At 39.4% G+C, this 27194-nt stretch overlaps 1 protein-coding gene and 1 non-coding gene across 6 annotated transcripts; one reads left to right on the top strand and one right to left on the bottom strand.

The window, feature by feature from the left end:
- The first annotated feature begins 376 nt into the window (after nucleotides 1-376).
- Nucleotides 377-445, top strand: LOC123800761 (small nucleolar RNA SNORD2). Its single transcript, XR_006782010.1, has one exon. It is a non-coding gene; the product is annotated as a small nucleolar RNA SNORD2 (small nucleolar RNA).
- A 705-nt stretch (nucleotides 446-1150) lies between these two features.
- On the bottom strand, nucleotides 1151-26634 carry ZBTB1 (zinc finger and BTB domain containing 1). Of its 5 annotated transcripts, XM_045810354.2 has the most exons (3): nucleotides 26496-26634; nucleotides 10310-12225; nucleotides 1151-3159 (listed from the first exon to the last, which is right to left on the bottom strand). In XM_045810354.2, exons 2-3 carry the CDS (start codon nucleotides 12205-12207, stop codon nucleotides 3123-3125), a joined length of 1935 nt encoding a protein of 644 aa, XP_045666310.1. In that variant the 5' UTR covers nucleotides 12208-12225; nucleotides 26496-26634; the 3' UTR covers nucleotides 1151-3122. The 5 variants fall into 5 exon arrangements, with proteins under 5 accessions (XP_045666310.1, XP_045666305.1, XP_045666306.1 ...); XM_045810349.2 differs by lacking the exon at nucleotides 1151-3159 and having other exon boundaries at nucleotides 8290-12225; XM_045810350.2 differs by lacking the exons at nucleotides 1151-3159; nucleotides 26496-26634 and adding an exon at nucleotides 25849-26247 and having other exon boundaries at nucleotides 8290-12225.
- Nucleotides 26635-27194: the final 560 nt, after the last annotated feature.

Raw genomic sequence — 27194 nt, 5'->3', positions numbered from 1 at the left:
AGTTGAAGCGGTTGTTTAAGATCGCTATAAATACTTCCACCTTAAATTCTTTAGAAGTACCCTGTTCCAAAATACTTCTCCAATCACCTGTCACTATAGGAAAAAGTTCACCATTGTTTCTTTTAGCCTTGAAAAACTCAATCTTTAAAAGTTAAAGATTTTTAACTGTAGATACACAGTGGCCTGCGGTGGGACACTTCCTGGTGTGGAAGGCTAAGACCTGAACCCAGAAGAGAGGCTTTTCCATAAGAGAAGTGAATCTGTGAAAATAAAACTGGTTGTGCCTGCTTCAGTTTTGTACGGAGCTGACTTCGAGGATAGACTCTTGTGGAACAGTCTGACCCAGTGTTGTTGTAATTGCTAATACTTACTAATTCTGTGCAATTAGCTCAGTCATCTTTGGGAACTGGACTGAAATGAAGAGAATACTCTTTGCCGATCACTTTGGAGGGGGTCAACTTATTAAACTCTTAACCTGAAAATAAACAAAATGAACTATATTGAGAAGGAAGTTATTTCTCTGAATAAATTGTTATTTTGAAAATTAACCCTCTGAAGAAATAAATACTCTGTGGTGGATTTTTTATAAATATTTCTTTCTTTTTATGTTATGAGGAAACCTAATTAATCTGTTGCCATCTGTCTTTGCCATGAGCTAGGACTTTTCCAATCATTCTATATAGGAGAAACCAGGATTTGGCAATAGGAATTTTAGTTAATTTGTTTTGTACATTAAAAAAAATTTTTTTTCCTTATTTTTAAGTAGGCTCCATACCGCAGTGTGGAGCCCAACATGAGGCTTGAACTCAAAACCCTGAAGTCAAAACCATAACTTGAGATGGAGAGTGGAATGCTTAACTAGCTGAGCCACCCAGGGACCCCTGTTTTGTGTACTTTTTTTTTTTTTTTAAGATTTTATTTATTTATTCATTCGACAGAGTAGAGACAGCCAGCGAGAGAGGGAACACAAGCAAGGGGAGTGGGAGAGGAAGAAGCAGGCTCATAGTGGAGGAGCCTGATGTGGGGCTCGATCCCAGAACGCCAGGATCACGCCCTGAGCCGAAGGCAGACGCTTAACTGCTGTGCCACCCAGGCGCCCCTGTTTTGTGTACTTCTTAAGCTGCTCAGGAACACCAAAATTAGCTGTATCAGATACTTTATTATTTTTGGTTTAGAGAATGGAAGGAGTTGATAATAACTTTTCAGACAAATAATTTTCTAAAAGAACCAGTTTGAAAAAAATACAGTATAAATAAAAGTAATATACAGGCAGTTTAACTTCTGAACATAGAGGAAGAAATTTTATTAGGTAAAAGCAACCGATTGAAAAAATGTAACAAATTTCCCATGTAACTCAGTAACTCCATTTTATGCTGATATACAGAAAATAATCACATTATAGAATGCATTTATATCACTTATAATTATTGTAGTTCATTACATTTGTAGTTTAGTACAGTCAAAATTCAAGTCATATTCTTTTTCTGAATCTACTTCTAGTCAGTCAAAAATTATTTGTTGAATCTCTACTATATTGATCTGGCATCTTTAATTATCAGTAATCTTTTATCTTATCTGTTTCCTACTTGTTAGAAGTCTACAGTTTTTTATGGTTCCCAAGAGATTAGCTATAGATTTTTGTTTTTTAGAATCTAACACTCTTCTAAACTTATTTCTCCTAAAACAGTTGAATTCATATGAATTTGAAGTCTTTAGTGGATTTCTCTTCGCTTCAGTCCTCAATACCCACTATCGCATTTTAACTAACTTTATCTAATTTTTTGTTAGTCTGATTAGTAGAATGAATATTCAAGTTATCATCCCACTTTATAGCTAGAGATTTTAAATGACTTTACTTCTGCATATACTATTATGTATACTCTAAGTTAGATTTCTTTGTGTAACTCTTTATTAAAACAATTGAAGAAATAGGCATAAAAACTAAGCATTTCTGAAAATATATAACATCATGATATTGCATAAGAAACAAAATAATAATAATAATGAATTGGATAGACAGTTAACCAAAAAGTAAAACTACAAGTATATTCACAATTAGGAAATAATATGGCTGTAAGATTCATATGGTTAAGAAATGTGTTTATGAGCATATATATATATATATAAAACAAAGTATTTGAAGCTAGGTTAAAATCTCATCAAACATTTCATTTCCTAGTGAAAGGTTTTTAAAACACAGCAACCATTGTTTCACTCAATACTTAGTTGAATTTAATCTTGAAATTTGAAAGCTGAGAAATAATGGTATTATACATTAATACCAAGAATAAATATTTAACAGAAACTCATTCTATGTTATTAGATTATACTGCTAAATTCAGAAGAAAATAATGTGTCTTAAGATACATTTTTTTTGTTGTCTGTGATTTATGAAAATCCACCACTATTGAAGTAATAACCACTTCTGTTTTTCCTTCAAGTTAACAGGCTTAAAAGGGAACTTCATTAATATTAATAATCAAGTTTGTGACTGGTATATACAGTGAAAAAGAGGAAGGGCAAATGTTACATTACAATGAGTAATAACTAGATTATTTTTCCTTGTTAAAATACTGGTTTCACTTTTTTTTCTCTGTACCCACATCTTTTTATTTATACTCTAAACTATAGATTTTTGGGTATAATTTTTTTAATTATCTAACTACATTTCATAATATATAAATTGTGATTCAGATTATTTTAAGTTTAGGATTATATGTGTTTACACAGATATGTTACTATCTCTTTATAATATATTTATAGTAGCCTAGCAAACCCTTTTATTTTAGAAGGGACCATGGAAGATAATTAGTATATAAAATTTCATTTTAGTGTAGCTTTAACCACTGATGTCATATGAATATTCTAGTTACTTTTCTTTAGCAGATTTTCCACAAATACTAGGAGAGTCACCATGAATCAATTTTGTCACAGCAAAGTGATTCCAAAGTGATCTTTACTGAGTTTTCTTGGATCCTTGAAACTGGAACTTTGGGGATTGATGAGGTTTGTCAGGAAGACAGAAAAGATGGTGTCACTTCAGATCTGATATTCCTGGGTCTGGACTTAAAGATTATCTGTTGAAGATTGATTCTTCCCCATGTCCTCTCCAAATTCAGATCTCACTTCTCCAGAGGTTTAGAAGGCCCTATTTCACCACTGCCACACAGAAAAAGACAAAACTCAAGAAAAATAACATTACAAGTTGACTGCTCTACAAGATACAACATAATTCTTAGGTCAGAATTTCATGGCTTTTGGTACCAGGACAGCACAATGTTACTACAACAAAGAATGGGAAGGAAAGCATAGTTCCTGGGACTTAAATTTATTTAATTTCTTCCTTAATGTAACTCATTGTACCCTTCAAATATAAGGTGTTCCTATTACTAATATAATTCTTCAGCTTTAAGGGCACTTTCTTTTTTCTTGCATGATTCAAGCTAGAATGGGTAGGACACATGCAACATGAGAAGATAGGAGGTCAGCCAGGTAGAGGAAAGTAGGGAGAAGGAAGCAGTTAAGAAGTGTCTTCCTTCAAATCATTTTACAATGTACTTTAACTTTTTGTTTGTTTAAATAATCTCTACACCCAAGGTGGGGCTCGAACTCATGAGCCTGAGATCAAGCACCACATGCTCTACCCACTGAATCAGCCAGGTGCCCCGCAATGTACTTCAACTTGTTAATGGTAAATCTCGGGTTGAAAGATAGATTCAACACATTTAAAAGTTACGTTCTTTTTACTTAGTGCCTTCACCCATCAAGCTAACATTGTTTTCTTCAAATACTAAATGTTGTATACTCTGCAAATGAAGATAAAGTACACACACACACACACACACACACACACAGACACACACACACCGAGTTTTCCTTCCAGTTCCTAATTTCCTAACTCTCCGAAACTGCCCCAGGGATTCTGGGTAGAATTATATTTTTTGCAACGATGCTTTGCCCTAATTTTTTAAAAAAAGTGATTGTCTCTTAAAATATTTTGTACCACGTCAGGGAATGCATAAGCATTTGAAAGAAAAGATGACTCTCATAATCTGGACAGAATTATATTTCTGTCATCTAAAAAGGAGCTCTGCTGATTCTGACTGGTATAAGCAATTGTTTTAAGTACAATAAAAACAACATAATAACTTTCAAAATAAAGCTTCATTGGGCACTTCATAGGCTGTCTACCTGACTGTATTCCTTTCTCAAATAGGTAAGTACAGAGGGTTATGCAAATTTTCTCACATGAAATTGTTAATATTCCTAATTCTGAAATGAAATGTCGTTTACATATTTGTCATCCCCCTGGCCCTAGAGTTTCCTGTGCCTTCTTATTGAAATGGTTATTAGTATATTGATTCATTCAATTCAGAACCAAGTATTGGATTGCAATCTTTACACCATCTTTTTTGTCAGCAAATGAGTAAGATAATGAGAAATTATAATAGCTTCCTGCCCCCTAGTGATCTGTGGTGGATTTTGATAGGAAGGGTGAACAATTCTTGTCACTACCAATGGACCTCAATGATTTGGTTCTCCTAAGTAAAAGGAAACAACAGGATTTAAGCTTCTTAATGCTAAAGTCAACTAAGCATATGAATATAAATATGTAAGTGGTATTAAATTAGTTCAAAATTAGCATGCGTTCATAAGCTGCTATTGTCATTTAGTTAATATTCATATTTACCCATACTCACAGGCACAAAAATCCTTGCATTTTAAATCCTTGCATCTTTGCCTTTTGCCAGCAGATAAATTAATAAGTAGCTAAATTTCATCTGGTTTTAGGAGACTCTACCCATGTTATCAAGTAATATGTCCTTGAGTTTGATAGAAGGCAATGAAAGTGGGCCACCTAAGTGATTATATAGACATCATCTATGGAGACTTCATTACCTTATTTTTCTCTTTTCACTTAAAAAACAACATTTCGCAGATGGTAGAAAGACCATTAAAGTAGTAGGCTTAATGTAGTAGTAGAAAAACCTATTGTATAGGTTTTAGAAATCAGGCAATAAATGCATAAAGTTAAAATCGGATTAGATCGGGAGGGGGACTGTTTCACTTAAAGCATTAAATGTTCATTTTTTTAAAGTTTGCTGCTAGGTTGGGATGAGTAAACAGCCGTCGTTTCTTGAAATTATCTTTCATTTCTGAGTAAGCCTGTCCTAACAAGTTAACAGTAAATATTTTTGGTAAATTGAATTATAAATAGGTAGAATGATCAATTTTTGTTTTTAGATAAACTTAGATTACTCTATAAACTTTAATCAAATCAATCATTATATGGCAGTTAAGGGTTTTGTTTTGTTTTTTAGCCAAAGAAATGAAAATTTTCTTATGCATATCATCTGTTAAGACAAAAAGAGGAAACTGATTATTCTGGGGTCCTGAATTTTCTTGGAAATATTTTCAAATGATTTGAATTATTACACTCATCAATCTCATAACCAATAAAATGGTGATTGGTTGGAGATTAAAACATAAAGGTCAGGAATAGGGAAAACAAGGGGAAAAAGTCACAGAGGTAGAAATACAGAAGTTGAATTCAAATTAATTTTTAATTGAGCACTTAACAATGGGCCCTGTAGAATGGCTGATAATACCATTAAAGGTTGAAATTTAAATAAAGGAAAATGAAACCTTGTCAGTATTTAGTATTTATTTCTAAAACATCATTCTTAATGACCCATTCACATAGAAAGTTTTGTTTCCAACCGATCAATTTTCACGTTCTCCAGCATGTTCATTAGGTACCCACTACCTTACCAGGCGCAGCAGATCACAGATGATGAACATGGAGCAGAGTCTCATAGGAGCCTGATCACATGTTCCTAGGCGGAAAAGCCCTTTCTTTGTACCTCTTGGTAGGTGAGGTATGTGGCTTAGTGGTTAAGTACAGGCACACAGAAATCAAATAGGTCTAGGTTCAAATTCCAGCTCTAGTGTTTAGTTTCTGTGTGGTCTTAGGAAAAACACTTGTCTCTGAACCTCAGTGCCCCATCTGGAAAATTAGAATAATACTTACCTCATACAGCTGTGAGGTTTAATTAACATTGTGTATTGTAAAGCACTCAGCAGAGCCTAAAGAGCCTAACTAAATGGGATGCCGGGATTACTCACTGAGAGCTCTAGGACGCATGGATCACGGGCTTCCAAATCTGGGCTGCAGCTTCCGGCTCTTAACGCCCAAAAGAACCCTACTAGCTTCAGTTGACTGGCATGCATCCTGTCACCCCGTTCACTACACCTCAAGCATCAAGGAGATGGGGGGCCTTTCCCAAGGATATGTCCCCACAGTGCTTTTTGGCACCCTGGAATCCTAGGCATTGTTAAGGTTAGGGTGCCTGCAGAACACTAGCATTTATCACCAAGAAGCATTTGTTACAAAGGAGGTGGCGCTGGTGAGGAAAGATGAGGAACTGATCAAGTAGATCAATGGCCAAAAAAAATAAAAATTAAAAAAAATTAAAAATTAAAAAAATCTTAAAACCCATTTAAAATTAAGAAATACACCAAATTTCTTTATTTTCAACAATGTGTACACATACACATTCAGGTTTTTTCTCTTGATTGATACAAATTTACCTTTTTGTTAACGATGACAAGTTTTGTTAACTGTTAAACTGGTTCTTTGGGGGATTTTCCAGAGATATATTAAAGATGTAAGTTCCTTAACTAGGGGTGTAGAGGAACAAGTGTTGTTTAAGCAGGGAGAAAGTTGCCAACCACCACCAGTCTCTCTTCCTGCTTTTTTAGAATATAAAAGTTGGCGTATCATCTCAAGTATTCAGGCACATCCTTCGCATGTTCCCAGCAATTATTTCATTAGGTATTTTATAGCTGTAATTATTTTAATGTATCAATATTATTTTAACCTATCAAATTACTTTAATCTCTACTGTTACTTAGACAATTCCAAATGTTTATTTTTTTATTCAACTTTCACATTTTGTTCCTGTTTTTGTTCTCAACTACAGTACTTAAAGATTTTTCACGTCAGTCCATTGTTTTTCCTTTTAACTGATGCTCTGACTGCCCTAGCAAAGTCTGTCCTTATTTTAATTCTTTTCATTTTATAACTAGCCCCTGGAATACTTGTGTACTTTCTTCCAAGTTTTGTCCATAATCAAACTTTATACATTAAACATTAGCCACCTATCATTTTACGCATGAGAGTCATTTCTTTGAATATTTTTACTTTAAAAATATGGGAGAAATTAAGACAAATTTCTGAGTCCTACTCCACAGCCACTTTGTTGTACTTTATTAATCTGAGATTTTTGGTCCTGTTACTAAAGAATTATAAACCTCTGAGTTGCACTGTAACTGGTGACAAGATTGTTAGGCTCTGACTCCCTTTCTCCAGGATTTCTTGCTGGAGAACAGGCCCTTTAAGCAAGACTCTGTAAGACACAAGATTCCACATATATCTACCTAGATTTTCCTTTCATTTTTTTGGATTTGGAGCCTAATTACATACATTATAAAGGCAGGAGGAGAAGGTGGCTTCCACAACGTTGATTCATTGCCTTCACAGCATGGAGGGCAAGAAGCAATAGCAAGGAGTCACAGCTCTGTAATCCCAGCAGAAGGAAGTCAGAGGAAACTGGGTTGGAGAGAGGTGTCTGACATTTTTCATTCCCCTTAAGAGGCAAGCAGCCTTTCAGTGTACTCTCTGCCTTCATAAGACAAATTTGTACATTACACTTATAGAAGCCTGTGCTGCCCTGTAGCTAGTTCCAAAACACAAGGTGTCCTGTGTAATATGAAACTGGGAGGAGACAACACGGTGAGGTGGGGCTTTGTGAAACCATAAACATCTCAGTTATGTAAAGTTAGATCATGTTCAATGTTTATATATTTGCTTGCTAATTGTTGGCTGTTAGTACATGTCAAAACACTAAATCACCCCCACCCCTTTCCCTAATGGAACAGATAATCTTTTTTACAGCGTGGTTGTATTTAGGAAGAACCCTGTTCTTTAATGGTAGGAAGCCACTGTAATAGATTTTCATGAGGGTCATGGAAAAAAGTGATCCCCCTAAAAATTATATCTACCTAAGATACTGTACAAATAGTTTGGAAATTTGGACTGAGTTTATTGTCTCTCTTTACATAAGCCTCTGATGGTCTCTGGGTTTGTTACAGAACTTTTAGCAGGTTCCTATCGGTAATGTATACACCATATTTCATTTAAAGTTGCATTTCAGATTTAATTCCTTGATAAACTACTGTGTCCAAGGCTAAGATGAATCACTTTTCCCGTTTTTTCTGCTATGTGGCTTAAAAAAAAAAAACAAAAAAACTCCTTACTTCTCGTTTATCTTTTAGTGTATTTCCCCCACCTCTATTTCCCATTATTTTGTTCTCCTATCACACGCCTCCTGTACTGTTCTTACTCAACACCGCAGTGTATCCCCACAAATCTCTGAGCTCACACTGTGCTCTAATACTTCTATTTCAATTAGATCTGTGTTAGTCAATATGTCTCTCAATTCTCTTGGCAATTTATTCTCTTATGCAAATTGTATAGAAAAATATGATTTACATATCTTAAAAATCTGATGTAAACAAAAAGAGCAATGTTGTGAAGTTACTGTTTATAATTACAAATTATACTTTAAATACAGATGTTATTTAAAATCCCTTTCATTATGAGAAGGGTATTACAATGCAAGTAATTCACATTAAAAGGCATTCTATTCAATAGATGTGTTTATTGGTGGGGTCAGTTTTGCCAGTGTTTTAATTTACATGTAATTCATGTAGACCCTGTGTCAGCAACAACTAACAATACTACTTAAACTAAAAAGTGATAAACTATTTCCACTTATATGCTCTGTGATTATTTTATAGTCCTCAAATTTTGTAGTCCTTTACAGAAAAAACAAAAAATAGTAAGAGCATGGTGATAACCTGCAATTTGCCAACACATTTCCTCCAAATCTTAGTATAAAACACAAGACATTTTTTTCCACACTCTACTTTTATAGAACAACCAGATTTGTAATTAATTTCTTTATTTTATTTGATTTATCAATATACATGGCAGCTTTCTCAAATCTCAAAGTAAGTTCCAAAAGTATGTAATTTTAAAGGTGAAAAATCATTTTCCTTTAGATGTCATATTCCTAGAGAGCTATTAAAGTCTATTTATAAACAAAAATAACTGATAAACTAACACACTTTAGAAATCAGAATATCTTAAATTATTTTAAGTGAATACAAGATATGTCTTTTTAATTAACTATCATAGTTAAATTTAATATCACAAAACAAAATGACTTGTCCCCACTAATTTCTCAAGTGGGGTAAAGTCATTGGGTTTTACACTTAATATAAGTTTTAAATGTGATTATTAAATGATAATATTTTATCAATTATAGGAAATATTCATTTATAGGAATTTCCTTAGGTCCATCAATGTTTTTAGGCCAAGTCTGAGCCCATGTCAACCTTCAAGTTTAGAGTCAATACACCTAACCTGCCTAAAAAGCATGTCAATTTAAGAATATGAATTTCAACGATAAGGGGGAAATAAACAGTGGCTAAATCACTGTTCAACTTACCAAAAAAAAAAAAAAAAAGCTAAAAGTAGATGAGATAGTTTCAAAGAACTAATTACTTAAAAAAAGCTTTTTTAAATAAACACGAATGGCCAATGATGTTGGACTTAAAATTTCACAGGATAACCTTAAAAAAAAAAAAACAAACCCACATGAAATAGTGAAGTCATCACCTTATGATAAAAAAAAACTAAAGTTTAATAGTCATTGAAGGGGTAACAACCACTTGTAGTCTACATTGAAAAGTAATTTTAATCATAGCTAAAACAAACTAAAATCAAAGAATTCTATTAAGAAATAACAAAAATGATAAACATTTAATAACACCTAAAATGTAGATACTTAAGATCCTAAACAAAAATATTAAAGGTAAAAGGGCCTTGAAATTTTCCCCCAACAATTCATCTTAGAAACTCAATTTCTAAATAGCTCATATCCTTTGCTTTGGTGTTTTGTCTGCTAGCAACTAAACATTAGTACAGTAGAAAATGACTTATGTTCTTTTCAAATGCTTGGCATTATAATGTGATCTCATATCTTTCCTCAAATTAAATTTTGCTCCACATATTCCACATGTATACAGATGAACATCCATGTGCTGTTCCAACTGTTCATTATTTGGGAATATCTGAAAGCAGACCTGGCATATAGTCTCACCAGCAGATAAATGAGAAATCATATGCCGTACATGGTCATGTTTTCTGAAGTTTCCTTGATCACAAATGGAACAGACATACCTGGCCATGCCTTTGTGCATATCATTGTGCAGGCGCAACTGACGTTCTCTTAAAAACTGCTTCCCACATGTCTGACAGACAAACTGTTTTTCCTTAGTATGGACAGTATAGTGTTCTCTTAAGTGACACCGCTGGTAAAACCCTTTTCCGCACAGATTACAAAAATGCTTTCGTCTGTGATCTCTTTCGTTTTCTTCCATGATGGCACTCTTAAACACATCCTGGTCCAGGCAGCTGGACATATGTTCCACCACCAGATTTTCAGTCTCAAAACGCTGGCCACAATTAGGACATCGAAAAGGACAGGCAGAATGTTTAAATAACTGCTTTTTTTGGATACTGTTTATCTGGAAATGATTGTCCCTAAAATCATCCAACATTTCCACAAACATATCTCTTATTTCCGACTGCTCGTCAGGGTTCTCCTCCAGGTCCATCTTCTCCTCCGTACTCCCTAACCCGTTCATCGTCAGGTCTTGGGGCTCCCCGCATCTCTGAGCATGCTCCTGAAGCTGCCTCCCCTTCACGAGGATCTGGCCACACTTCCCACACGCGCAGATATTTTCAATGTGTTTGGCTAAGTAATGGGACGACAGGTCCTCCTCAGTTATCGTGAGTCCGCACAGCTCGCAGGATGCGTTTTCGGCATCCTCCTGTACCGGACTGCTGTTGTTAGGGGGCCTCAGGTTTTCTAGAGCGCCTCTTTCATCGGCATTCATCGACATCCGGGGTTTTAGAGTCTTCCTACCACTCTTCTTAATACCGAGGTCCTCTTCAACATAGTATCTGTAAAATGGCTCTTCGGGTTCATCTTCTAATTCGTCGTTGTCAGTGGACTCATTACAGTCTTTATCGGTAACTTTAATGATGTTGAAGTCTTTCAGTTCGTCTGTAGGAATATCTTCCGGCTCCATCTTGATAATGATTCGCTTCCTCTCAGCAGCTCTGCTTTTTTCTTCGCCGGCCAGTTCCGACTCCACTGTGCTACTCTTCCTGCTGCCGGTGGTCGACGTCGAGTCGTCTGCAGCCTGGCTGGAGTCTCCTCGGTATTTGTCTGTCTGTGTAGAAAATGCTTTGGAAGATTCCTTTTCGCCAAATTCGGCTTTGATATTACCATCTTTTCCATCTCTAATATCTACTATTCTGTGATAGGATCTCGTGTTTTGGTACGAATGCCTGTTGGTACAGGTTAGCACGTGCTCATCTAACAACTTTTCACAGCTGAAGCCAAATCCACAACTATCACAGGTGAAGCTCCGTCCAAAGCGCCGTGACACGCGTTCTTTTGGAGTAGACAATTTGGACACAGAGCTTTTCTTACATACATCAAATAGTGGTTCGGGAAAATTGCCTAATTGTAAAGACTCTTCATCGGGCTCTCGATTGTGTGGCGTATTTACTGTTGAACTCGGCTCTGCGCACCACCTATTGGCTTCGCTGCCATTTCTAGCCACCGTGTCTTCATACATTCTTACCCCAAATATCATTTTGCTGTTCTGTTTGCTAGAAGCAGAAGATGAACATTTTGAACTAGAACAGTCTGCGTCCTGTATGTCTTCTAAGCAGTCGGGAACGTTGTATAGCTGCAGGTAGTTCATGGCCACTTTAAACTGCTCAAAACTGGAGGGAGCAGTCATAATTTTTCCTAAGTACATAAACTGCAAAATGAGGTCAAAACACTCGGCACTAATTTTCATGTTGCTGAGATTCAGTTGTGCAGTACTGTGCTGATGGTTCATGAAAAACATTCTAAAATAGGAGCTACAGGCAGCCAGCACGGCTTTGTGCGCTTGAAAGTAAATGTCATCGATGGCAATGCAACAGTCACAGAGAAAACCCCACTCCCTTTGGTTGTTTAGCTGCTGAAGGACGTAGCTGCTGTGGCTGGGCTTTGCCATCTTCTATTGATTAGAGACCTATGTGAAACAAAGACATTAAAGTCAGACAAGGGAGCTTTAGAAAAGCACTTGAAAAGAAAAATCACTTTGATGATACATTGGGACTTGCGTGATTTTGCTATTACAATAAAGGTATAAAAGAGCTCTCCACTCTAATGTAGCAAAACTCAAATAATATATACCTGAATCATTTTTCAGATGTGAAGATGAAGATAACCCAGCCATTTATTCAAGCTTATTTGGATTTTAAGAAACAGAAGCTAAGGTATCCAAAGCAAAAACCATCATTTTGGTTTCATCACAACTCTATGGGGTAAAGTGTATCCTAAATGTGAAAGGAAAAAGTTTAAAAGTACCTGAAGGATACAAACGGTGAAAGAAAATAAAATAGCAACTTAAACTGAAAGTACGTAACTGAATTGCAGAGTATTAAAAACTTCTCACAAAATCGATATTAAGGAACTACAGCGCATTTTTAAGTGTGATGAGTGTATCTTGGCTGTGTTAAAAGAGTTCCCATCTTTTAGATATACATACTGACATATAGATGAAATGATATAATCTAAAACATACTAGAAAATAATCCAGTGAGGTGGGTGTGGGGACTATAGATGATACAAGATTGGCCATGTGTTGATAACTATTGAGGCTGGGAGACAGGTATAATTCTGTTTTTGTATGTTTGAAAATTTCCATAGAAAAAATTCTATTTAAAATGATTATTAGAGTATATGGAAATGGCAACAAGCAAATAGGTTTGCTCAGTGCTTTTCCCTTGATTATTGGAGAAGCAATCATTCTGCAGAGTCAGAGTATGTCTTACATTGCTGGGCATGCACTTTAGGGTACAACAAAGCAGTGGGTCCATTACGGAAAGAGGTGTCTATCCTCAAATGGTATTTCTTCCTTTTTTAATTGTTAAAAAAAGTATACAAAGTAACATGTGCAAAAAATTCAAATATATAAGTAAAGAGAATAAAAACACACCTTAGGTCGCATACCTCTTCCCAGAGGTAACCTCTCCAAAGACTCTGGATTGTGTATCTTCAGATCTGTTTATATGTATCCATACAGAGTCGACAGATATTGAGTACCTACTATGTGCCCAGACACATAGTTTTTGCTCTTGTAGGTTTTTTTTTTTTTTAACCACCTAAATGGTATCATCTTTTTTTTCCCCCCCAAGGTTTTATTCATTTATTTGACAGAGAGAGAGCACAAGCAGGGGAAGCTACAGGCAGAGGAAGAGGGAGAAGGCGGCTCCCCGAAGAGCAGGGAGCCCGACGCAGGGCTCAATTCCAGGACCCTGGGATCATGACCTGAGCCAAAGGCAGATGCTTAACCCACAGAGCCACCCAGGCGCCACCTAAAATGGTATCATTCTATATATACCTTTCTGCAACTAGTTTTCTTCACTGAACATATGGTAGACACTATAAATATTATTAATGTAGTGAGTTCAGTTTGGGTGAAGAGGGAGAGGAAAACATTAAAAGCATTAGAAGCCCTATCCACTATATTATAAAACTAAAATAAGATCCAGGTTTAGCCTCAATTTTTAATCTGTATACACAAAACTTCAGAATCTTATCTTCTACTTAAAAACAAGTTCCTACACAATCTGAGCATAAAAAGAACATTTAACAAGCTGTTCAGAGAAATAAAATGTTCACTCTCAGTCCCCAAACCCTTCAATCCCTGCAGGGGTAATTAAGAGTTATCTACAGCTTATTTCCACCTGCTTTTTATCTGTCCGTCACAGATCACGTGGATCACATACCCCTTTTCCCCACTACCTGAAGACCCATCCTACCTCCTTCTTCCTGTTCTTCCTGCCTAATGACAGAGAGTTGCATAGCCGTGTGCCTCTACTGAAAGGAAGGTGGCCTTTAATGAGACCTACTGTCTTCTTAAACTTGCAACCATTGTACCACTTTTGTAAGCCAGGTCAAACATGTCAAATATGTACAATCTTTCAAGCTTTTCAACCGTCTGTAAATCAGATGTCTGTACCCAATGAGGAAGCATGCTCAGTATGTACCTAAATACAAAAAGCAATATATGCACAAAGATAGTCATCAATATGCTGTTTATAATTTGAAATGCCTGGTAATAGGGAGTTGTAAGTGAACAAAGGTAAATCCACCTTTACCAAGGTAAATCCACTACTTAAAATTCACTGACATATGGCCTTTAAAAATTATATAAACAAACAACAACAAAACCTTACTCAAAGGGTGGAAAAAAAAAAAAAGGAAAACACACACACACAGACACACATACACACACACATAAATGCTGACCCCCCCCAAGCCCATTTTATATACAATGAGATTTCTAGGTCTATAGTCATTTTGTGGGATTCAGAGAGAACTTTAATGGGTAATAAAGAGAAGAGGCAAAAGGATAGATGTTATCTCAAAAAAAAAAATTCTTAGTAATAAGAGTTGTTAAAAAATGAAACAAACTCTTTTGGAGGACAGTGGATGCCCTGCATGGAAGAGGGATGAAATGCCATTGAGGATAATATGATACAAGGAAAAGAACACAGGCTTCGGATCCGAAAGACCTGAGTTCCAATGTGCCTTTGCCACCTTATTTACCTTCACTGACCCCAAGTTTCCTGACCTGTCAAGGTGGTGATAATAACATGTCAAAAAACATATCAGGGGCACCTGGGTGGCTCAGTCAGTTAAGCGCCTGCCTTCAGCAGATCGAGTCCTGCATGGGGCTCCCTGCTCAGTGGGGAGCCTCCTTCTCTCTCTGCCCCTCCCTCCTGCTCTGCTCTATCTCTCGCTCTCAAATAAACAAAATCTTAAAAAACAAACAAAAATATATCAAACACGAGGATTCATAGAAGCAATGTGTAAAACGTATAGTTCTTGACATGTGATAATTAATGGAAGTAAGACTGTCAGCTGCTTATTCAAGCATCAGGAGCTAAGTTTGACTACATAATCTTAAAATTTCCTTCCAAACAGGAATCCAGGAGAAGAAAGCCAGCAGTTAATCTGTAAAGACTTTCGGGTTTTAAATCCCTGTGCTTCAGGGGCGCCTGGGTGGCGCAGTCGTTAAGCGTCTGCCTTCGGCTCGGGGTGTGATCCCGGCGTTACGGGATCGAGCCCCACATCAGGCTCCTCCGCTGGGAGCCTGCTTCTTCCTCTCCCACTCCCCCTGCTTGTGTTCCCTCTCTCGCTGGCTGTCTCTGTCAAGTTAATAAATAAAATCTTTAAAAAAAAACAAACTCCTGTGCTTCAAATAATGACATAAAGAGCTTAAAAGTTCCAAGAACTCTTATAATTTAAATGGAAAGCAGTTTTACCGCCCACCACCAAACCTGGTGCAACGACGTACAACACCGACGTGACCGGCACCGCCACAGCTTCGGCCGCAATTCACTTAAGTTCGTAAAAGACACTCCGTGTGAACATAAACCAACCACGAAAACAAGAGCACCAGTGGCATTTTACTGCACATTTGTTAATGCAACAAATATGCACTGAGCGCTCTGGGGCGCCAGAATCTATGACGTCCTGAGAACCGGCAACCACATGGGTGTTCTGCAATCTCGAGGACACACCATGGAGAATCTTGGCTTTTTCTACATCGGTGACTTCCCTCAACACGTATTCAGTAAAGTACCTCCTCTATGGAAGAAGGCATCATGCTCTGGGGGAGAGACTGAAGGGCTCCGGGTCAGAAAGGCATGGGTATGAACCCCACTGTCTTCGGATGTCTCTCTATATCCATCCCTACCTTCCCCTCACAGCTTGAGGCTGCACAAAAGTCATGCTAACACGACAGCTTCCAGGCTGATCCAGAACTGCAGTCTCATCAGTGCAAACATCCATGTTCCAGTAAAACGGACTTTAAAAGGTAGGGTAACTTTTAATAACAGTCCCACACATAGTAGTACCAACAACTTTGTTCTTGTTACACCTCAGAAAAGCTTGGAGAAGGCCTAATAACACAAAACAAAACAAACCCCTAAAAAACAGAAAAAAGAAAAGAACTAGGGCATGGAATCAGGGGTGAGGGATCTAAATTCCTATGAGACTTTTAGCTTATCTCTTGAGAATTTTGCATTAAAATTTTAAAAAATTTATTCACTTACTAATTAAAAACAATTTCACTCAAATTCCAAGAGAAGTTTTCTCCTTTCAATTTTTTGATATTCTTAATAATTCTACCAAAAAACTTTATCTTATAAGACAGCTTGCAAACATTTTAAATAAAAGGATTGCTTATATTTTAGCTGTTCTTGTTTTTAATTCCAGTAAAGTGAACACACAGTGTTATACTAGTTTCAGGTGTGCAATTTAGCGATTCAACACCTGCATACAACACCCAGTGCTCATCACAAGTGCCCTCCTTAATCCCCAACCCCTATTTAATCCATCCCCCTACCCACTTCCCCTCCGGTAGCCATCAGTTTGTTCTCTAGAGTTAAGAGTCTGTTTCTTGGTTTGCCTCTGTCTCTCTTTATTCCCCTTTGTTCATGTGTTCTGTATCTTAAATTCCACATATGAATAAAATCATCTGGTATTTGTCTTTCTCTGCCTTATTTCGCTTAGCATTATACTCTCTAGCGCCATCCATGTCGTTGCAAATGGCAAGACTTCATTCTTCTTTATGGCTGAATAATATTCCATTGTGTGTGTACACCACAACCTCTTTATCCATTTATCAATTAATGGACACTTGGGCTGCTTCCATATCTTGGCTATCATAAGTAATGCTGCTATAATCATAGGGGTGCATATTTTCCTTTGAATTAATATTTTGTATTCTTTGAGTAAACATCCAGAAGTGCAATTGCTGGACCATAGGGTAGTTCTATTTTTAACTTTTTGAGGAACCTGCATACTGTTTCCCACAGTGGCTGCACCAGTTTGCATTCCCACAAACAGTGCAAAAGGGTTTAGCTGTTCTTGTCTTAAAACTGAAATCTGTGATTGCTTTTGTGTTACTAGCTGTATCGCTGGTGAAACAAGTTTTATTACAGCTAGAAATCAAGGACTCCAGGAGAGTAGGACTTCAAATACGATCCAGAGCCAAGGGTTCTAAGGCCAGAAGGATATCTGTATGCATGCGGTGCTCCCGGAAGAGAAAGGAGTTAGGTGATGTGAAACATTTTACACTGAATTTTTAAATTTTTAGTTTGAAAGTTTCATCTCATTCAAAAACAGCTGCCAAGCACATTCAGCATATTAACTTAGATACCCAAGATTTTTAGAGTTTAGAGAGATCTAATCTGGTCCAACATTCTTATTTCATAGAAGGGCAAAGATCTAAGACTGTTAAACAGTGTATCAAGGGGATAGTTAACTGTGGTAAAGTAGGTACTAGGATTATAGGACAGACTTCTGACCACCCAGGTGGGTACTATGGGACTATAGTCCCACCACTTGGGACTATGTAATGTGCCCTTCTGCAAAGAACACTCAGCAAGGACTGCGCAGGAATCCTTAATACAGGGTTTACTGGCCGGGTGCTCTTGGACAAGCGACTACCCACATCTGAACTCTATCTGTAATGTTTTATCTATATCGGTGCATCCAGTCATAGATGTGTTCCCTACATTACACCGTGTAAGCTATTTCAGTACTTTCTCACTGACATAGTAGGGTATCAGAAATACTTTTCCTTCATCACTATAAATCTCTTAAATTGGAAAAAAACAGCTTTGCTGAAGTTTCTTTTGCCTCTACCTTAATCAAATGATAATTGAAGGGCCTATAAATGAGCATACAAACTGAATGAAGAAGTAACTTAAAGTAATTTTGGAGAGACTCCTTCTGTAAAGCAAATAATGTCTTTTTAATGTGTGCCATAGACCAAGGAGGCTCCCCTGGGGACAATTCGCATAGCCTCAATGAGAATCTGCAGCAGAGCCTAGCATTAGACTCTCAGTTCACTGCCCCAATCTCTGAACTGCTAACAATTACCTCTGGATTTCAAAGGTCATTCAGGTATATACATTCTCTTTCTCATATCTATTTCTGTGTCTTCTATGATTGGATATGTGTATATGGATTTATTTTGAGGGTTATAGACTGTCCTTTTAAAAAGCCTGAAGTGAAATGACAGGATTCTCTTACGTTAATAAATCAGAGTATCAATGTATTGAACACCTACAACATTCCTAACACTGCATAAAGCATTGAAGTAGAAGGTGGAGAAGGATGGTAAACATAGAGCTAACTACATATGAGGAATTAAATTCTGAACCAAGAAACAATCTGAGAATAATTAAGTATTAAATTATACTGAATAAAGTTCAGCAAGAGTTAGAGGGGGGAAAAGCATGATTGTACTAGAACAGTAGGCTTTAGGAAGGATGTAGAATTTAAGTGAAACCTTAATGAATGAGTAGGATAGAGAAAATAGAAGGCAAGGGGAAAGGCATTGCAGGTATCTGTGTAAGTGTATAGGTAAAGAGCTGGGAGAGGGGTACACAGCAGCATAAATAAAAGCATGCAAATGGAATGGGAGGGAAAGCAGATAGGCTTTACTGGACTGGTACATGAGGTTATAAAGGTAGAGTAAACGACAACCGTAATACAACAATAATGGGAATAGCCAACATTTGTTAAGCCTTACTATCTATCAGTGGTCAGGCTCTAGTCTAAGCAGGTGTGTGTGTGTGTGTGTGTGTGTGTGTGTGTGTGTATAACGTGTATTCGTACGCAATGTTATACAACTTCTGTAAGGCCACAGAGGACTTGGTGGGATTAGAACACGAGCAGCATGACTCTTGAGCCTGAGGTCATTACCTCAGTGATTTTGTCACCTATAAAAATAAGGTCACCCTGGCGAAATTCTTTCCTAGAATATCATTTTCCAAAGTATACGGTCCAATGTCTAAACTTAAGTTCCTTAGGTTTTCTCCTTGAAATTTCCAGGAAGAACCCGTTCTGCAGGTGCTCCTAAAGTCTTACTTCAAGGCACTTAAATGACAGACACAATCAAGGTTGACATTTTTTTCACTTTTTAGAACAGGCATTCTGGCTGGTTATTAGACTGTAAATTCAGCACTTAGCACAGGAAGTTCTGAAATTATAATTGGGTTATGTTCCCAAACTTTATTTTTAAGTTAGTTATTTGGAACTTGAAACACATATTCCCATAGAAACAATGCTATAAATGGTGAGTCAGTCCTATGCTCACACCCTAAAATCTTTTAAAACCCTAATGCAGCTTTACATCAGTCCTAACAGTGCTACAGCATGACTTTTATCATTTGCACTAACAGGGGTGCCATACAGCAATGCCTACCTCACTGACCTCCAAAGGAAACGGATGAGACTGGATGGCCTTTGTGCCCCCGGTGCCGAGCACACACTGCCCAGAGCTGGCACTCGACGCATGCTTGTTCAAATGAAGCATTAAGAAGAGCCCAGGACGCAGGCACCAATAGGCTTGGATACCAACTCTATCACTTATTTAGCTACGAGGAAACATCTTCACTTCTCTAAACCTGCTTTTCTCATCCATAATATAAGGATAATATACTCCTCACAAGGTTCTCATGTAAATTAAAGCAACAATTTCTTCTTGCCTTTTTAGTCACGCATAATACAATTTTCCTTAAGTATTAATGTCATCATTGCGAACATAGTTCATAGAATTTTACAAAGTGATCAAGTTGAATCCGATGCTTTATAGATGAGAAAACAAACTGAGGCCGTAAGAGGTTCAGGGACATGCTCAAGGTCACTTCCAGTTTTAGTGGCTGACAGCAAAGGCCCTTGGCTCCTCAACCCCGGTCCCCAAGTACAGAACCAACTGGCTGTCTGCTTTCTCCTCTGCATTGTGTTTTGCTGAAATACAGGAGCTCTTCAAATAGGCAAGGGTGGTTTGCACCTACACAAAACGGCCTGAGACTGCTGTGCTTTGGGAGACTGTGGTTTGTTGGCTGGTTAATGTTTTTCTGCCTCCTTGCTTGTCAAGCCAACAGCTATCACTTCTAAAAGGGGTGCTGATCTCCCGCTGCCCACCATTTCAATCTGTTATGGGTTATGAAATTAGACAAAAACTCACTGAAGCTGAATTTACATAATTTAATTTTCTGAGAGGACCTCGGTAAGTAATCTGTAAGATAAGATTTCAATTCCTGCACTTTGTTTCATCTATTTTACTTGCTGATAGGCAACGATCTGCTTTCGTCTTGCTTCTGGCCAGGGGACTGGAGAGCTGAGGTTGCCAACCAAATAACTTCTGAATAAGTGAGGTGTTACTACAGGTAAGCTGCTAGGTCTAGGAAATAAATTTATCCACACAGAAAGCAAAGTGAACACAGTGGCTTCTGGAATATTTCTCTCTCCCTCCAGAAGGAGAAGAGAGGAGCACCTGGGTGGCTCAACTAGTTAAGCACTGGACTCCTGGTTCCACTCAGGTCATGATCTCAGGGTCCCAGGACTGGGCCCTGCATCAGGCTCTGTGCTCAGGATTCCACTTCAGGATTCTCTCCCTCTGCCCCTTCCCCCACTCATGCTCACACATGCGCGCTCTCTCAAATAAGTAAATGAAACTTAAAGGAAAAAAGAAGTAGAGAAGTATTTAATGCAGGCAGTCTCTGCATTTTGAGCTTCTTCTTAAAGAGGCAACATGGCATCTTCTGACCACTAGAGGGCACCGTGTGAACAGTAGGCTTCTCTCACAAAAAGCAGCTTTACCAGGAAGTCACCTTTTTGCACGTGGCACTGGTATTCTTCGTATTCTTAGGGTTCATTTTGTGGAACTTATATCTATTCCAAAGTGCCTCTGTGACTTTGGGACCCACCTAAATCTGCTCCTCCCCCTGTATTCTCCGCCTCGGCTGGCAGTGCCGTGCACCAATCACCCAGGCTGCTTGGGAGTCGCCTGGGACTTCTCCCTTCCTTAATAGTTAACTATTAAGTCTCAGCAATTTTCTAGTATTTCTCAGATCTGCCCCACTATTCCATGCCTACCTTCCCTGCCCTCCTGAGGCCTCTAACGTCACTCCTGAGTTATACAACAGGCTCCCGAGCTGGTTCCTCAAATCCATCCTTCACCCTCAAACAACTAATAACAAAAAATCAGACCAGACCATTCTCCTGCTTAAACCCTTCAATGGTTCCCTTCACATATTCTCAGGCTCAAGTAAAAACTCCTTAGCAAAGCCAACAGTGCCCACCCATCAAGTTTTATGTTTGGCTACTTCTTGCTTCAAACTTCATGTTCAAGCAGCATAAAACTGCTTGCCCTCTCCACTCTGCCCCCCTAAGCCCACCTTACTTACTTAATGTATTTCTTAGCTCCATTTTTATTCATGCCAATTGGTTCCTCTGCCTGAACCTCCCACATATCTAAGCAGCAGCTTATCACCTCCTCCAGAAAACCTTCTGTAATACCTCCCTCTCCCACTATTTTAGGTTTTCATACTACTCTGTATCATCTCCTTATTTTGCACTTATTATGCTATATTTTAATCATCATAACAGTAACATAAAGTAGGTGTTAACACACAGACGAACCAGACTGCCTGGGTTCAAATTCTGGCTTTGCCACTTATTAGGTATGTGACCTTGAACAGGCTGCATAAGCAATTTGTGCCTCAATTCTCATCTGAGAATGGGGATGATAATCCTTCTTAGTGTTATCACAAGGCAGTGGCTGCGAAGGAGTAAATGCTAAGTAAGGTTTGGCTACCACAGTTATCTATGTGTCTGTCCATAGGTCTCCCCACTAGATTATGAGCAACCTGAGGCAAGGCAGTTAGCTTGTTTCTGTGCAATATAGTAAGTATTCAGTAAATGCTCTTGGAAGGAGCAGCTGGTGGGACGGCTCTAGGACAACGGGAAGTTCTACCCAGGCTCCTCTCCTCAGCAGATACACACATCTTTTTAATTTGTATTACCTCTAATTTTTCCAATTATAACCACCTTTTTCTTGTTTAATTCCAACCAAATCCCTGAAAATTTCACTTATCTAATTAAAAGTCAATAAAATGAAACCAATAAAAAGAGTATCATAAAAAAGTGTGTTCATTCTAAGAAGCTTAACTCCATTTTTAAGCCTTAAACCTATTTAAGATTTAAGATTCCCCTTCATCCCCAGGACCTACCACAGCGAAAGCCTTCATGCTTTCACATGTGCTATGCTATTCCCTTTGCTCAGAACCTTTTCCATGTCCAGCTCACTCTCTCTGGAAAGTGTTTTGTTTTTCCTGATCCCAGGATAATGCAGATGCCCCTCTTCTGTGCTTCCAAAACAGCCCCTACCTACAACTATACGGTGACAAAAAAAAATGTATCATCCAAACTGAATGTTGTGTCTATCACCACACTCTTGGCAGGGATTATAATTATGTGGCTCCCTTGCTTTGCCGTAAGCTCCTCGAGATCAAGGCATTGTCTTAGTTATCACTGTATCCACTGAGCCTTTAACAACTGCCTGGCATTTAGTTGATATTTGATCAATTCTGAATGAATAAATGTTGAAATAGGTGTTTTATTTTGCTTATCAATTCCTTCCTTCTTTTTTTTTTTAAAGTAATCTCTACACCCACCATGGGGCTCAAAGTCATGACCCTGAGATCAAGAGTCACATGCTCCACCGACTGAGCCTGCTAGGCACTCAATTTTTGTATTATTTCAATCATGGCAACTTTTGCATAGTGGTCAAAAATTTACAAGCAATTTCCCATACATTAAACAACTGATTCTCACAACAACCCTGAGATAGGTATTTTCACTACCCTCATTTTGTGAATGAGGCAACAAGTTTAGTGGTTGATACTGAAGTGCTCATCTTATAAGTAGAAGATGGGACTCAAACTCTGGAGTCTTGATTCAGAACCCTGAGTTTCAGCTTTTATAAACCAGACAGCACTCTTCCTGGCAATGACTATTAACTGGAGTGCCGCTTTGGAACGCCCTGAGCCTCCCAGTCACCCACTCTCACACAGACCCATATTGCAGGCAGAATGCCCTGCCCCTTCCCCATCTCCTCTTCCATCTGCTGACTCCCACGGCCCATCAGAGCAAGCCCTTCCCTAATACTAAAAGATGTAAAGTGGGGTTGGAGCTCTTTAGTTATCTTGAAAAAAAAGGATTATGTGTATCTCACACAGATAACAAATGAAAAATCTGGTTGGTGATTTAATTCCTTAATTTTCCAATATTATTTGGAAAACGATTTTAAACTCAAAGCAGAGTAGTGTAAAAACAAAACAAAACAAAAAAACCCATGTCCCCAACACTCAAATAATTGTTGTGATTAAACTTCTATGTACTATTTTGGGTCTTTGTTTTCAGAACATCATCAACCACTTCACACTCATTCTTCTTGAACATACCAGGCTAAGTAATAATAGATTCTGCACTTTGACTAAGATCTCTTGTAGTTACCATACAGCCACAATGTAAGTATAGTTAGAAATCTATCTTAAATACGTGCCGTCTCCTCCCATGCCACATCGAAAACTGCACAGTCATTAATCTCCTTCTTCATTCTAATTCTCTTCCTTCGTGTTTGGCATGCTACCTCTAGCTACTGATCAAGGGAAACCCTTCACACCACATCAGCACAGGGATATCTGGGCAGTGGTCTTCATAGCAAGTATGGCCACTCCTTTCCTCCCAACTATGAAATTATGAAACTCTCTACAAACATGAAGCTTTTGGGTGGTTGTTTTTTTTTTTTTAAGGAGTTTGGCCAGTATAAATCAACCCATCAGAGGCTGGACATCATCATTAGCATGAAAAACTGTGAGAACTAGCCCACCGAGGTAAATACTTCGTAAGGACAAACTTAAAATAGCAACCCTGTTCTATTTAAACGCTCACGTCTGTTACTTGATCATAGAATTTTAAACCAGTCCAATGCAAAACACTCCTTTTCTCCACCTAGTCAATTCTCACCAACCTGAATAGGGAATAGAGAACATAAGGCCATGAATCATCACAGGCCATCCTTAGGTAGGGTGAGGCATACACAACAGCACAGTTATGATCAAATGTTGCCTCTTCTTGTTTTAAACAAGGAATTGACTACTAACAGTTATTATCTCTGGGTAGTGGCAATCAGAATGATTTTCATTTTTGTATTTTATGCACTCTAATACAGGTTGAATTTTTACAAAGAGCATGGATCTTATAAGTATTTCCACTTTGAGAAAAAAATAGAATATACATGAATCACTTTTAATCTGGTTCACATAAAAGCATATAAGATTAACAATGTCAATTTTTCAGGGTAACATATACTAGCACAAGAAAAAAATAATCAGGAGAATACATCCTATGGAGACCAAAGTGACCTCTCAAGCAGATGTTTTTCAAATACAACTCAATTTTTTTTGGAAGACAACAGACTACCGCTTAAAAAATAAAAACCTATGGAAACTCTTCTGCCTTTGTATTCCAAATGGTTGTCTCCCCTTTGGGCCAGAAGGTTAATAGCCAAGGTTTAGCATTTTCCTGGCTGGAGGAGGAGAGGCCTGAAAGAAGGCACTTTTCTCATACATTAGGAGAGCAAATGGTGCTACAAGGAACACAGAAACCCTCTTAAAAAGCTCCATGAACTTATCTTCTCCAGAGCCTGGCAAAAGAGAATAAGGAAACAGTACAAAAATTTAGCACTGTTAATGTGAAATCACAACACAAGGTCAAGAGCAAGTGGCCAAGACTAAAGACTGGGCTCATGCCCCGCTAAGCTCCTGGTTAAATATGGTTTCTTTTTTCTTTTACAATGATACACCAGGGCTCCTCCACTACTCCCCCAAAGAAGGCCATCCCATTGGAATGGGTTGAACAGAAAAGCTTCAGGAAAGGCCACGCAATCTGAGTTATTCTATACCGTAAAAATTTGCTCGTAATGGAGAAATCTCTTAAAATTAATATAAGATGTTAATTAAAGGCTCTACTGCAGACTGTCTTTATTGATCTCTGAAAATAGTTTCACATGGACTATGTTTCAATTTTCTCTAAGATGAGGAAGCCCCCATCTAGCTCCCAAAGCCATTCAGTTATTATTGAGACTATCAGATAGCCAGCAAGTGAATCAACAGGAAATTTTGAGGCTGTAATGACCAGCCATCATTCAAGCTTCACCTTTTTGTATCCCAATTCTCCCCATCACATCCATTTGCACTCTCAAAACTTCATAGAACCAAATTTCTTCGTTTTAAAGAAGGTGGTGATTGCTTTTAAGTTAACGTGAGAACTGCATCCTTCACATTTCTGCTCCAAAGGGCCTTGAACTTCAAATCATGGAACTTATTCTAAGACGCCTCAAAAAGCCTGGAACCACTCCTTGGGTTCGTGAAAATTGTTCCTGTAATAGTTTTCCTGCCGTGAGACAGTGAGACATACCGTATGGAATACACTCAAGCCAATGCAGAATCTGCGCGTACCTACCACGTTTAAGCTCGATTAGAGTTATCATTACACACATAAAAATGCACTACTGTCCCCAGAAAACATCAAGGACTTTCATCGACATCTCCCCGACGCTCCCAATTTGGAAAAGGTCATGTCAACCTTTCAGATCATACAGACGCGTTCGTGGCTTAGTTTACCTAAGACCGGGAGGGTGGCTGAGCTCAGACCCAAGCCTACATATTTTAGTGGTAACGACTCCGATCAACACCCAACACATTTGCCGAACACTTACAGAACTTCTAGCAAGCGCCCACCACTGGAATCGAAAGCACTTTCTTCCCAGGAAACACATCTTTTCCACCGAAAAATCCCAAACCCGAGACCCACTACTTTTTACTGAACAAAAAGCGTGTGTGCCGGCAAGAGGGGGTGAAAAAGAGCGTGGCAAGAATTTGCACGGCTCTTAACGCCTCCTCCCTCGGAGCGCGCCCAAGTCTGCGGCCTCGGGCTCCGGGACACTTCCCCTCCCACCCGCCGAGGAGCCGCAGCTGTAAGTTGAGAGAAGCGGGCTCTAGGCACGTCAATCAACCGGGTCCTCCCGCCTCCCGTCTACACCTCCCCTCCCCCCCCCCCGAAAAAAATAAAGGCAGAGAAAGAAAGGGAAAAGAAGGTAACTAATTTGGGAACTAGTCTCCGCGGGGGCTTCGCCTCCTACCCAGGGAGGCCGCACGTCCCGGACCAGGCGCGCTGGCGAACGGCGGGATCTAGCAGGCGGCCAGGCAGCCGCCAGTCACCGGGTCCTCGCGGCGCGTCCGCCGCACTCTGGATCCCCGCACGGGTCGGCACCGCTCCGGCCCCGCACTCCGCCAGGCCCGCGGCCCGCGTCCTCCCGCCCGGGCCAAAGTTGCGCAAATAGCCCCACAACTGGCAGATACTCACCGGCCGCAGCAGGAACCGGGGCTGCGGAGGTTTTAGGGAGTTTAAGGCAAATCAGCCACGGGAAAGGCGGGCGGAGGCGAAGGGGCCGCGAGCTGCAGTGGCGGCGGCGCGCGGCGTTCGGGCTGGGCTGCGCGGAGAGGCTCTGGCTCTGCCAGGGACTGTGCTGCAACAAAGGACTTCCGCTGCCGCACAGCCGCGCCTGCCGCACCGCACTGAGCCGGCCCCGCTTACGCGGCGACTCCGGGTCTGCCCACCAGTTCGCTGCGGCGTCCGCCAGCCTTCCCCTCCCTCTCGCCCGCCCACCCACTCCGCCGCTGGCTGCTAGGGGCACCCGCGGTCGCCTGTTTGTTTGCAACAAGTTTCTGCGTCGGGCTCCGGGGAGGCTGGCGCAACCCGCACCGCGGGGGCCGGCGCGGCCGCGGCTTTACCACCCCTCTCGCCCCTCTCCCAAGGGTAGGCTTGGGACCTCCTCCTCCTCCTGTTTGCACAGCTGGATGGGACTGGGCTCCTCCCGACTCCCCAAGGGCAGGATGCTGTTTTCCCACTCCGTCCAGATGTCAGACCCCTGTCCCGGAGTGCTCAGTAGCTGGGCCTTCCCTCTCGGTTCGTCCCTGGCGTTCTGGGGGCGCCGGCACCCTCGCCCTGTCCCGTGCGCCGCCAGTCGGTCCAGGGTCGCCCATTCCCCGCGCTCCCCCCACT

The sequence above is a fragment of the Ursus americanus genome, chromosome 26 (assembly GCF_024610735.1).
Source record: "Ursus americanus isolate L20-20 chromosome 26, mUrsAme1.1.p, whole genome shotgun sequence".
Classification (NCBI taxonomy): Eukaryota; Metazoa; Chordata; class Mammalia; order Carnivora; family Ursidae; genus Ursus; species Ursus americanus.
This window is presented reverse-complemented; position numbering and strand designations above follow the sequence as displayed.